This window comes from Drosophila yakuba, chromosome 3R (genome assembly GCF_016746365.2).
Source record: "Drosophila yakuba strain Tai18E2 chromosome 3R, Prin_Dyak_Tai18E2_2.1, whole genome shotgun sequence".
In the NCBI taxonomy this organism is placed as follows: domain Eukaryota; kingdom Metazoa; phylum Arthropoda; class Insecta; order Diptera; family Drosophilidae; genus Drosophila; species Drosophila yakuba.
In genome coordinates, this window is record NC_052530.2 from 6532283 (window position 1) to 6545311 (window position 13029).

Below are 13029 nucleotides of genomic sequence, written 5' to 3' on the forward strand. Positions count from 1 at the left end.
GGAATACCTATTACATTCAATTTTAATGGTGAACGGAAATTGCAAAATTCAGAAGCAGAACTTAAAAACCTTAATAACAAAATAGAAATTGATAAAAACATTTTTTTTTTCTTCAGCTCTAAAAATTCATTTTAGAAGCTCCGTGGAAATTGTTTTATTTACTGGCGATTTTACTTTGAATTACGGATTTTTTGGAATACAAGCAGAGGGACATCAAGCGGAAGGGGTGAGCAGGGCGGCGTGGTAGGCGATGTGCTCGGCGACGAAGGTGGCGATGTAGAAGTAGCTGTGGTCGTATCCCTCGCGCTGCTTGAAGATGGTCTGGATGTGGTCGTTGCCATCGGCGGCAGCTAGCAGGTTCTCCGGAAGCAGCTGCTTGCCGGCCAGGAAGTTGTCTGCTGCCCCTTGGTCGATAAAGAGCTCTTGCGGTGTGCTCTCGTACTGCGACACCAGATGCGTGGCATCCCACTGGGCCCAGTCATCTGGATTGGAACCCAGATAGCCGGCAAAGGCCTTCTGACCCCACGGGCATTCGGCGGGGTTAGCAATCGGGGCGAAGGCGGACACCGACTGGTACAGTCCAGGATTCTTAAGGGCGCTGATCAGGGCTCCGTGGCCGCCCATACTGTGGCCGAATATTCCCCGCCTACCGGGAACCACGGGAAGATTGGCATTGACCACATCCACTAACTCCTGAGTCACATAGCTGTACATTTTGTAGTGCTTGGACCACGGCTCCTTCTTGGCATCCACGTAGAATCCAGCCCCGCTCCCAAAGTCGTAGGCATCATCCTGCCCGGCGATTTCCACTCCCCGAGGCGAAGTGTCCGGATTGACGACGATTAGGTTGTGACGGGCGGCGTGCTGCTGGAACCCGCTCTTCTGGATGAAGTTCTCGTGGGTGCAGGTCAGTCCGCTCAGGAAGAACAGCACCGGACACGGTTTGCCCTCTAGAGCAGCCGGCGGCAGGAAGACGCCAAAGGTCATGTCGCAATTTAAGGTGCCGGAGCGATGGCGGTACACGCGTTGCTCGCCCTCGAAGCACTTGTTTGCGGACAGCTGTTCGAGCGTCATGTTCTGCGGGTAAACGGCGTAAATAATATGTAAATTTAAACTGAAATATATAAATTTGCTAGACGCACTTGACTTTAATGTTCCAAAAATAACAAACGATAAAAAAACAGTGTGGCCGCGTGCAGAGCGCCAAAAATATATATTCCGGTTATGAAAGCTTTCAAAACATATGGGGAACTATCGATGAATATACATAGATAAGTCCTCATAAAAATTAATATTACATTTTCTTATAAAATTTATTCAAATAAAAGTAAATCCGTAATGATTAACGCCGTTTATTGCTATTCTTAACACTAAACATATTCTTTTAAAGAAAATAACTAATTGCAGTGTGCCCATTTCAAAAAAAAAAAACCTAACTCCGTAACGATAATTTCGGAGATACCATCCCTAGCCGGGAAGAAGAAGCGTCAGTTGGCAAAATTGCAATTGTTTATTGTTGTTAAAGTGATTTAATAAAAGTACACCTATTAATGAGCCAAAGAATGTCAGAAGAAGCGGCCAGCACGTCGGCCTTTGGCTTTAAGAAGCGAAACATCAAGAAGGGAGCAGGAATTCGTCGCAAAAAGGAATCTAGCAGTAATGAATCTGGTAAGAACATAACTTTACCGCCAAAAAAGAAAACCGGCAAATATTATTGATTTTCTAGCAAAAAGCAGCGATGAAGAGACTAAAGGCAAAGCCAGTGCCCTAGTGCGAGCCGAGAACCGTCGAAAGCGGACCAATCCCAACTTTCAGAGCACCAAGACTCTCAGCAAAGCGAAGAGACAGGCGGGAGCACCCGGTGAAGATTGCTCATCCTCCGCCTCTGACGATGATAAACTGGGCATTGCGTACAAATCCAAACGCGAGGCGCTGCCCAGTGGACCCCAAGATCAGGGAGCCACATCCATTAATGAAGTGGACACTGAATTGGATCGCGATGCGCAGGCCATTCACGCGAGAGCCTTGAAAATCAACGAGGAGCTGGAGGGCAAGGCGGACGATAAGATCTATCGCGGACTCAATAACTATGCGCAGTACTACAAAAAACAGGATACAGCAGCAGGGAATGCCAGCTCCGGAATGGTACGAAGTGGTCCTATTAGGGCTCCTGCCCATCTTAGAGCAACTGTCAGGTGGGATTATCAGCCGGATATCTGCAAGGACTACAAGGAAACAGGATACTGCGGCTTTGGCGACAGCTGTAAGTTTCTGCACGATCGCAGTGATTACAAGGCGGGCTGGCAACTGGAAATGGATCATGACAATCAGCGAACGGGTGATGTAGACTCCGATGGCGATGATGGCAAGTATGAGATTCACTCTGATGAAGAAACACTGCCTTTCAAGTGCCATATCTGCCGTCAGAGTTTTGTCAATCCCGTGGTAACAAAGTACGAACATGAAAATTATTTCTTAACCTGTTTTACAAGACATATACATATTCATTTTCCCTTCAGGTGCAAGCACTATTTCTGTGAGAAGTGCGCCTTGGCCCAGTACAAAAAGTCACAACGCTGCATCATCTGCTCTCAGCAAACAAATGGGATTTTTAATCCTGCAAAAGAACTGATAGCTCGTCTCAAGACGAACCCAATAGAAAACTCTGATAGCGATGAGCAGGAACTTGGAGCCAAAGAGGGTAAACCTCGAGCAGAGGAAGAGGCACAGGAGATATCTTCCGATGATAGTGATTAATTAAAATTCAAATCACGTGGCTTATAGGCCACTAAAAATCCTAGAGTCGAAACCACTGCCTACTACTAAAGAAACTAACGGTTCTGGTGAAAATTAATTAGACAATAACGTATTTTTATTAGAAATAAAAATTTGATTAAATGCTTTAAATAAAATCTTCTACATACATTCATAGCATTGAAAAGGTGTAGAAAGTAATGTGAGGTGTGTACAGTGTACACCGATAGGTGGCGGGTAAGAAAATGTAAAAATCTTTGTTTATGTAAAAGATACACAAATATTTACACACGCGAGACTAAAGAAACGAAAATAATACTTGGCCAAAAGTCAAAATATATTTGGTAAATTTTAAAAAGCCTATTTATTATTCAGATAATATTATTTAGTATGATAAATAATATTAAGTTAAAAATAATTTTAGGGCTAATTATTATAATTGAATAACCTACAAATCATGCTAAGCAGTTCTGGTTGTTTGTTCTACGTTAGTTTATCTATATATGTATGTCTTTTTTTATATTTCCTTAATTCAGATACAAATTCATTTTGATGCATAGGCTTTTAAAGGCGGCTGGAAAATACATTGTAAAAATCTTTATATAAAACGAATCACGACGGCTTGGGTTTTGATACCATTTAGTCTGCAGGACCTAAAAGCCTTACTCACCTCGGTCATTATGTGGCCAAAGCTGAGTACAATGCTCCTTCGCTTGGGAAGATTTGAACACGCGACTATGGAGTATGCGAACGAGCTTCTACCACTTACATTGGGCAGACGAAGAAAATTTCTTCCCATCCCCAAGGATGCTGTAATAACTTTGTGATTTCGATCGAGTTTTGCTTAACGTTTAGAACAAACCAAGGCCAACTCTGATTCCTTCTGCGTTGGCAATCGTGGAAAACCAACAACCTAACCCCAAATTTAAACTTGGCAAGCCATTGTAATAAAACTCTTATAATTTAATTACCAGCACTTTTTTTTCCGGTTTCACTCGCATCAAAATGCACAGGCACAATAGAAAGTTCGGGAATTGTAATGATAGATAGGAAAATGAGTAAAGCGGGCCAAACTTATTCGGAAGTAAATTCGTTGACTTTTGCCCGCTAAAATCAAAACCTCCTGCCAAACTTCTACGCCCCATTGTTTTGCAGCACAAAGCCGAAATATTGGCCAATGGTAACGAATCGATGCTTAGCCACAAATTCCAAAATCCATCCGGCTTCTCTGTTCACCGGGCAGCTAAGCAAAAAAGATACAACTTCTACTTTCCGGGATTCTGGATGCCACAATGTTGAAACGTTTTGGTTGGGGGTAAGCTATGGGGTATATGGAGAAGACTTCCCTATTGCTGTGTTAACATATAAATCTTAGAGATTAATATAATATAATATAATATAATATAACATAGCCACGTGTTTATACCAAGTTTGCTTATGGTATTCACATTCACATTTCTTTAAGACAGTAATTACTCCAGTCAGGAAATTTACCTCTGCTAAGGATTTCTCCAAGGAAAACAATCACGGTACATCATCAAACTAGCTCACGGCTGGTAGGTCACGTTCGCATTTCCTCACATTTTATGTGCCACTCACTTATTGGCAGTGCAATGGTTAATTGAATGACAAAGTCGTGCATGATGAACGCGTCTTAATTGAGGGGGCGGTAACGATTGTTTCGACATGAAGCTGCGGCGCAAATAAAATTGGCGCCAAATCAGTTTTAATTATTTCCATAAATGCGAAAGTGAGCGGCAGACGTGAGCTCTGAAATTTTATAGTTTCTCTGAGGGGCTTTGATTGCCAAAGCGCAATAAGTAGGCAGGGGATTTGGGTTGCTTTTTGGCGAAGGACGGGTAATTTTTCCGCCTAATTAGGATATAGAAATTTGTGTGCGGTTGCTCACACGATTGCGTCTCGGCCCAGTGAAATTGGGCGTTAAATGTGTTTGACGCCTCCAGAAGTAGGCGAACTTTTTTTCACTTTTATCAAAGTAAGTTACATTCAATTTTTGTCATATATATTATATATATTTATATATATATAATAAAACTATAATTAAAACAAGGCGAACGAAAAAGCAATAGTCGACTGGCTGTTTAAATCTGACTATACAAATCACTTATGTACATATATCAGATAGCTAAAATGATCGTAAATTAAGGTATACAAATAAATTTTCGTTCAGAACTAGTTTGAATAACATCTTAAAAATTTGACAAATTTATGTATGAACATAAGCAAACAATTAAAGATATCGTTTTTCCCCGTGTATATGTATACCCAAGGGCATCTATCTGCACGTTTGTTGGGCTGCACGCTGTTTGTTTTCATTCGCTTTTATTTATTGGCTTCTAATGTCATTGACTATTATATTATCCCAGTTGCTGGATGGGATGGTCCGCGCAGAAGTGCCCCTACCCTGAATTTGCTCCCTGGACTTGGGCTCAACTTGTCGCTTATTGTGTCAATTATCATTAATTCCTAAATGCCCTCCTGTCCGCACCAAGGCTGCAGCACCGTTTTGAATGATACTGCTCCTGGAGCGACCTGAACGGGCTCTGAACTTTCAGTACGTGTCCTGGCCACGTTGAAATGTCAGGCCCGGCCATATAAATTGTTATTGCCTGTGCGTTCCATCACCAGGACTCCTAGAACATCGTGGCCCGGCATTCTAAAAGTTTGCCAAACTTTGCCATACGTATTTACGCTTTGACTCCCAATAATTTATGGTCCATTCAGTGTTAAGTTCGCTCGTTGTCCAGGAGCTATGTTGTCGTTGAGGATTAACTTTAGTTTCAAATCGAACAATTAAGAACGCGCCATAATTACTGTGTAAATGAACCCCGCACTGCAGGCCGTAAATAATACACAACAGCAATATTATGCCACCGCAAAAACCCCAGGCTCATTAATCTTTTACTTAATAGTCCCGAATAATTAAACAGGACAATTGCACACTGGCCCCAGCCGACCAATTAAAAGCCAATTTAAAGAGATAACAATTTATGAAATTCCTCAATTGAAAGAACACATTTTCTAAGCACAAACATGGCCCCGAATGTGAATAAGTGTGAATTTCCATGTGCGACTGAGCATCACAAGTTATGGCCCTCAAATCTGTGTCTCTGATAAAGGATCATGCCCCTGCAGGCACGACCGCAGCTTTAATTTATAACAAACACTCTGTGTTGCTGGGGCCTTTCCGAATCCGAAGAATCTTTGACACTTGCACTGCGCTGGCAGTTATCCAGGAAAAACGGCTGAGGACAAAAAAAAGAAGGAAAGAAGGAAAGTTTTCTTCAAAACAAAAACCACTCGACATGTCCGGCCACAAGAATGCTTGTCGCTGGTTAGCCGCAATGCAAATAAAGATAAAATGCAAAGTGGGCAGAAACTGGCCAAATGCACCAGGCCAAATGCAGCAACGAGGATGCTTGATGGCCACAATGGCAGCTACAGCAGGCAAACAAATCGCTGCTACTTTTGCGCCATTTTCGAATTGATGTTGGTCGATTTCTTGGTATCCCCCGGAATAGCGTGTAGTCGCCCTCTGGTTTTCTGGTTTACGACTTAGCGAGACTTGCCCGCTTTTGGGCAGAATCTTTTGCCTGCACTTTATGATTTTTGCGCAAACTTTTGTCAGCTCGGCTTTCGCTTTGTTTGTCGCCCTTGCTTTATGGACACCAAGGAGCAGATGCCTTATGTCTGCTGTTTCCACCATATTGATGTTTATTGTACTCGTAACATAAAAAAATATTCAAAAAAATAAAATAAACCGAACAAAACAAATGTATAATAAGAAGGTTACGAAAGTTTGTGGCATTTCGTCTGACATTTCTTCGATTGCTCGAAAAGTGGTTGCACGTGCACGGGACAAGCCAAATCAATATTTTCATTACTGATGTGTTAAAATGGATCTCTATGAAATAAAAAATAAATTGAAATTTTGGGGACGATACACTAAGATACCCTGCTTACGAGGGTACGGGTAAAACTGCGAAACTAGTGATTTTTTTATAGTTGTTATTATTATAATTACCACTATCTTGATTTATTCTCGGAATTTCCAGTTTTAATAGCGGAATTTCCAGTTTCTTATCAGCGGAAGTGCAATGGAATAGAAATTCCCCTGAAATCTTGGTCTTGTATTTATTCTATTATATCCCAAGAAAAAACTTATTTAATTTAATTAATTTGCATTAGTTAGGCATTTTTACGATATAAGTAAATTGTATAAAACAACCCAAAAGAAAAGTTTGAATAAAATTTTAATAAGTACTGTGTTTACTGACACAAATGTAGTTAAAACCCAGTGAAAAAGTTTTGTAAATTGTAAAATTTTTTTGCAACTAGAATTGTTGTTTTATTACTAAACGGTAAGTAAAAGCAGTAAAACGGATTATCCAAGTTATGCTTTTAGAAAACAGCGTTCAATTAAATATATAAGCTATGAGTAATTGTCCCAATAGCGGAAACATTAAAAACCCAGGTTTGCATTTAATGTTTGCACCTTGCCCGTGAATGTCCGGCACGAATATTGTGGGTCCGGCCGTTCTCGTGTGAATTCGGAGCACTCATCGTATCCTGTGCACAGTTACAACTTCCGGGCAAACACACAAATGAGCTACAAAATACATTTGCCGCCACAAAATAGCAAAATGCCTGCAACGAGCAGGCACTAAGACAACAATAGAATGGTTGACTGGTCCGCATGTCCTTTTCAGTCTAGGCAAATTAGGCCATTTTGCTGGAATAAGTCTGTAAAGGCCTTGCAGGATAGACTGGCAGAATGGGTGGTGTGGTCGGGAGCAAAGCCATTGTCCCGTCCATAAAAAGTTTCAATAAGGAAATATGGACAAATAAAATAAATGAAAAGTGTCTGAAAAATGTAACTTTAATAAGCTCAAGAATGGGAAGACAAAAAGCAAAATGTTTTTAAGCGAATGTGTATTAGGGTGTGTCAAGGGGTTTTTGCTTTTGACAGTTTTGTGAGAGTTTTAAACAACAACAAGTAGCCATTTGCCGTTTTCCGGACTTTCTTTGGCCGTTGCTAAGCTGAAAATATTTTCATTATAAACTTTGCGACAGGTTTTCCCCTCTAAATGTGTGTGCGTGAGTGTGTGTGGCTGTGACTTTGTGTCGCTGAACGGAAACGGAAATGCGCCATTAACTGGCAAGTCAAGCTTATTAGCTGCAATAAAAAATAATAAGCTGCAAAGTTATGTTGCAATTGTGGCATATTTTTTCACCCAGCAGACTGTCTATTGCTTTCCCCCGTACAAAGGAAAACATATACGTGGCTTTTCTTGTGTTAAAAATTCTTTGCTACTTACTGACTTGGCTTTTTGCACTTTTGCCTCCTTCGCCAAAGGAGAACTTTTCTTCACATTGTGCTTCTGCGGGTGATTGTGTGACAGCCAAGGACAACATGCCAAAGGGGACAGGACAGTGCAGTCTTTCTTTCACTTCGCCGGCGCAGAGAGCAAATTCGAGTTAATTTTATTTTAAAAATCGTGCTACAATATGTTCCCGGTCTTTGTGGAAAGTGACCGAGGCTTCCTTTCCGACTCTAACTTGATATCTGATAGTTAACTCCCACACGACCCTCAGATGAGTGCGATTATGAGACGGGGAATGGGCACGGGCATCACAATGGGTGTGAGAATGGGTATGGGAATGGGCTTGAGAATGGCACTGAGCCCGAGAAAGCGAGAATGTGTGGACAAGACACTGAGAACTTGACAAATTGACAGTGTGCCAGGCGTTGATAGAGTCTATTGAAAGTTGATACTGGGAAGCCTGGAGACAAATGAAAATTTTGAATTGACAGCTTTTAAGGAGCTAATTTATTTAATATCCTTTTGTGCGTATTTTACTGTTTTTACTAATTAAAATATCTAAAGAATTATTGTTAGATATATTTATATTACAACAATAGTTGCTTGAATATTAATATTTGTAATATGTTTATTAGGTAATGCAGTTGAAATCAGCCGAGTCCACTTATATATTTAAATTATTTTTTCTTATGCGTACTTAGCAAATCTAGTCAATTAAATATAAATTAATTTACTCTAATCCATTTACGCTTTCTTTATGAAGTGTATTGTGCCACATTGTCAGCACATTTTAGCTTAATTTCCCATTGGTTTCCGCTCCCTAAGTTATTTGAATAAACATCCAATCAGAACTTATTGTTTACCATTATAATTATAATAATAATAATCATGGCTGTGGCTGTGGCTGGCGCTGCCATTAAAAGTTTTGAAATTTAAACACCTGTCAGTCGTTTCAGCGCTCAATGGCCCAGCCCGGGATTAATAACAAAACAATTTATGCAACTTTTTCGCCGGGAGTGGGGTTTTCCAAAACAGGAGCGAGGAATCGAGGAGCGATGGAAAGTGCTGAGCGGGTGGAAAGGTACATAATTTTAATAATGTCCTGCTAATATCGAGCGCAATAACAATAACAACCGCAGGGAAAGTTAAATGGAGAAGGAAACGAAAGATGGCGACCCTGCGAAAAAGGGGAGATGTATATGTCTGCACCTCTCAATCATGGCTTATACTCCTGCTTTTTCGTTAGGCAGCAGTCGAAAGTAAAGTTTTCGTTACCTTAATGGAGCCCGAAGTGAAGTAAGGTCGGTGGCCAAAACTGTGGCTGCGGGGTGCAACGGCTTCGTTACGTATTAAAAAAGTTTTTGCTGCCAGTTGAACTCCGACAACAGGTTGTACTACCTCGTACTAACACAGTTGAAACCGCAGTCGAGCCACCCTCCCAAAAAATCAGAAGACACTTTTATGTATTTCGTTTCGGATTCCGGGGAAATTCAGCTGCCGAGCTCGGAACTAAGATACACTCTAGAACTGCTACGATTCGGTCTCTGAGTAAATTATGTTGAAAAACTTTACTTTTATCTGTTGATACAAAGTAGGTGGTTTCCTAGTCACCTTCTCTGTTCTTCTTGGTTGGCTCCTCTCCTTTGTGGTTCGTCTACATCTTGTTTTGGCCAAAGCTTTTCGCCCTGTTTTTCTTGGCTTTGGGACGAACGGAAAGTGTTTTCAAGCTTATCTGGGTCCGAAAACGGAACTTGTTTTTATTTTAAGACTTTATAAATGGACTGTCAGCGCAATTGCTTATTATAAAAACAAGTAAATAGTACATTGGCGTCGGGTTAAAATATAAATTTTCTTTGTCAGTTCAATGTTGTATACGATCCGGATTAAAACTCTCCTTCTTCGCTGTTGTTTCTATGCTGTTTTAATATTTTGTTATTAACTTTCTTCGTTGCTATTATCTTTTGTTTAATTTATCTTTATACCCGTTACTCGTAGAGTAAAAGGGTATACTAGATTCGTTGAAAAGTATGTAACAGGCAGAAGGAAGGGTTTCCGACCATATAAAGTATATATATTCTTGATCAGGACCAATAGCCGAGTCGATATGACCATGTCCGTCTGTCCGTCTGTCCGTCTGTCCGTCTGTCCGTCTGTCCGTCTGTCTGTCCGTCCGTATGAACGCTGTGATCTCAGGAACTACAAAAGCTACAAAGTTGAGATTAAGCATACAGACTCCAGAGACATAGACGCAGCGCAAGTTTGTCGATTCATGTTGCCACGCCCACTATAACGCCCACAAACCGCCTAAAACTGCTACGCCCACACTTTTGAAAAATGTTTTGATATTTTTTCATTTTTGTATTGGTCTTGTAAATTTCTATCGATTTGCCAAAAAACTTTTCGCCACGCCCACTCTAACGCCCACAAACCGCCCAAAGCTGCTACGCCCACACTTTTGAAAAATGTTTTGAAATTTTTTCATTTTTGTATTGGTCTTGTAAATTTCTATCGATTTGCCAAAAAACTTTTTGCCACGCCCACTCTAACGCCCACAAACCGCCAAAAACTGTGTTTAAGACTCTCCTTCTCCCTTCCACTAACTGAGTAACGGGTATCAGATAGTCGGGGAACTCGACTATAGCGTTCTCTCTTGTTTTTTTTTACGATTAATGTTATTTTTTAAATTATGCAAATGGAATTTTATTTGGTAATTTGTAGTTGTTGTACCCGTCACTCGTAGAGTAGAAGGGTATACTAGATTCGTTTAAGAGTATGTGACAGGTAGAAGAATATGCCAAAATAGCTAAGCAACGAGTATCTGATAGTCAAGAACACTAATATAGCGTTCCTTTTGGTTTTTCTTCTGCATTATACGCGTATTTTGGGGTCAATTCGGGGAAAGTTTGGGTGCATTATTGGCCGATTGTTTTTACGCTCTCGTATAGATATGGAGGTGCATGTTCGTGTTGATTTTGGGTCTAAGAGAAAAGGCTTTCTGAAATATCCTGGGAACGGAGAGTATCAAGTAAAGCAACTGTTTTAAAAATAAATTATTTAAAAAGTTGTATTACTCACGAATTGTAGAATTACACAAATCGTTACCATTAAAGGTAAACTTATATAGTGTAGGCAGTACAGTGGTAAAATTATCGAATCGAACAAACGCCTGGCCAAGATATCCGTTTTCGATGTTACGCCTGGAATCATTCTTTGATGGGTACGGTGCAAATTCACTGACTTGCTGCAGAGTAGATAAAGGATTTAGGAAAACCTCATAGCTTCCAGACCTTTGGTTCTCACTCACATGTATAGAGCCCTTGTACAAGAATACAGCATTAAAGTTTAACTCTTGAACACCTGCTTTATCGGCAGTAAAAACGCCTATGTAACCTCCGTTGGCTTCTATGCCGTATGTAAAATATTTCGAGCAATTGTGGTTTGGAAAGCTTAAAGCATCTGTGCAGGCTAAAAAGAAGCACATAAATATCAGAAATATGTTTGCCATTCCGGTGGTATGAAATGAAACTCTCTCGGTGAACACTTAAGGAGAACTGGCAATTTGCTGAGCCGATAGGCGTAATGATTCTGTTTAAATAAAAAAAAAGAAAAAGCTCTGCGCTGGAGATAAGCAAAGCGATTGCTCACGAGCTCCACCCGGCGGCGGGAACTTTTTTTTTGAAAAAGTACGATCTTACATACATACATATATATTTTGGCCGTTCGGTTTATGGCGCATCTCCATTTGCCAAGTCTTAAGAACGTTTATTCTACGAGTTATGATTTATAAATTAAAACAAACGTTTTTTTATACCCGTTACTCGTAGAGTAAAAGGGTATACTAGATTCGTTGAAAAGTATGTAACAGGCAGAAGGAAGGGTTTCCGACCATATAAAGTATATATATTCTTGATCAGGACCAATAGCCGAGTCGATATGACCATGTCCGTCTGTCCGTCTGTCCGTCTGTCCGTCTGTCCGTCTGTCCGTCTGTCCGTCTGTCCGTCTGTCTGTCCGTCCGTATGAACGCTGTGATCTCAGGAACTACAAAAGCTACAAAGTTGAGATTAAGCATACAGACTCCAGAGACATAGACGCAGCGCAAGTTTGTCGATTCATGTTGCCACGCCCACTATAACGCCCACAAACCGCCTAAAACTGCTACGCCCACACTTTTGAAAAATGTTTTGATATTTTTTCATTTTTGTATTGGTCTTGTAAATTTCTATCGATTTGCCAAAAAACTTTTCGCCACGCCCACTCTAACGCCCACAAACCGCCCAAAGCTGCTACGCCCACACTTTTGAAAAATGTTTTGAAATTTTTTCATTTTTGTATTGGTCTTGTAAATTTCTATCGATTTGCCAAAAAACTTTTTGCCACGCCCACTCTAACGCCCACAAACCGCCAAAAACTGTGTTTAAGACTCTCCTTCTCCCTTCCACTAACTGAGTAACGGGTATCAGATAGTCGGGGAACTCGACTATAGCGTTCTCTCTTGTTTTTTTATTGATAACGCTTCGGTCGTATTGTTGGTATGAATGTGTGTGTGTTTTGATTACTTATAAAGCCTTTGCTAATCTCTTATTTTATGATTTTATGATTTATAAATTAAAACAAACGTTTTTTTATATTTCTGATAACGCTTCGGTCGTATTGTTTGTATGAATATGTGTGTGTTTTGATTACTTATAAAGCCTTTGCTAATCTCTTATTTTATTTATAAGGAGTATATTATGTGTAATGTTGTGATTTGAGATATGGACGCTTATATAACATAATTTTACAGCAATTTATTATATTTCATGGTTAAGCATTGGTAAGATTATAAATAGCTTACATATACCACAATTACATGCTGTCATTTTTTTTTGAGCGTGGCAAATGTTAATACTAACATATAGATTTCTTTCAATTCTCGCCTGGCAAAGCT

The 13029-nt window shown here is 40.2% G+C and overlaps 2 protein-coding genes across 3 annotated transcripts; one reads left to right on the forward strand and one right to left on the reverse strand.

Annotated features, from left to right (window-relative positions):
• Positions 1-139: 139 nt before the first annotated feature.
• LOC6535769 (S-formylglutathione hydrolase) lies at positions 140-3610 on the reverse strand. 2 transcript variants are annotated; one of them, XM_002096356.4, is made up of 2 exons: positions 3425-3610; positions 140-1077 (listed from the first exon to the last, which is right to left on the reverse strand). In XM_002096356.4, the coding sequence occupies exons 1-2, from the start codon at positions 3551-3553 to the stop codon at positions 214-216; spliced, it is 993 nt and encodes a 330-aa protein (XP_002096392.1). In that variant the 5' UTR covers positions 3554-3610; the 3' UTR covers positions 140-213. The 2 variants fall into 2 exon arrangements, with proteins under 2 accessions (XP_002096392.1, XP_015047345.1); XM_015191859.3 differs by lacking the exon at positions 3425-3610 and adding an exon at positions 1143-1294.
• LOC6535770 (E3 ubiquitin-protein ligase RNF113A) lies at positions 1457-2941 on the forward strand. Its single transcript, XM_002096357.3, has 3 exons — positions 1457-1668; positions 1727-2453; positions 2520-2941. Exons 1-3 carry the CDS (start codon positions 1551-1553, stop codon positions 2755-2757), a joined length of 1083 nt encoding a protein of 360 aa, XP_002096393.2. The 5' UTR covers positions 1457-1550; the 3' UTR covers positions 2758-2941.
• Positions 3611-13029: the final 9419 nt, after the last annotated feature.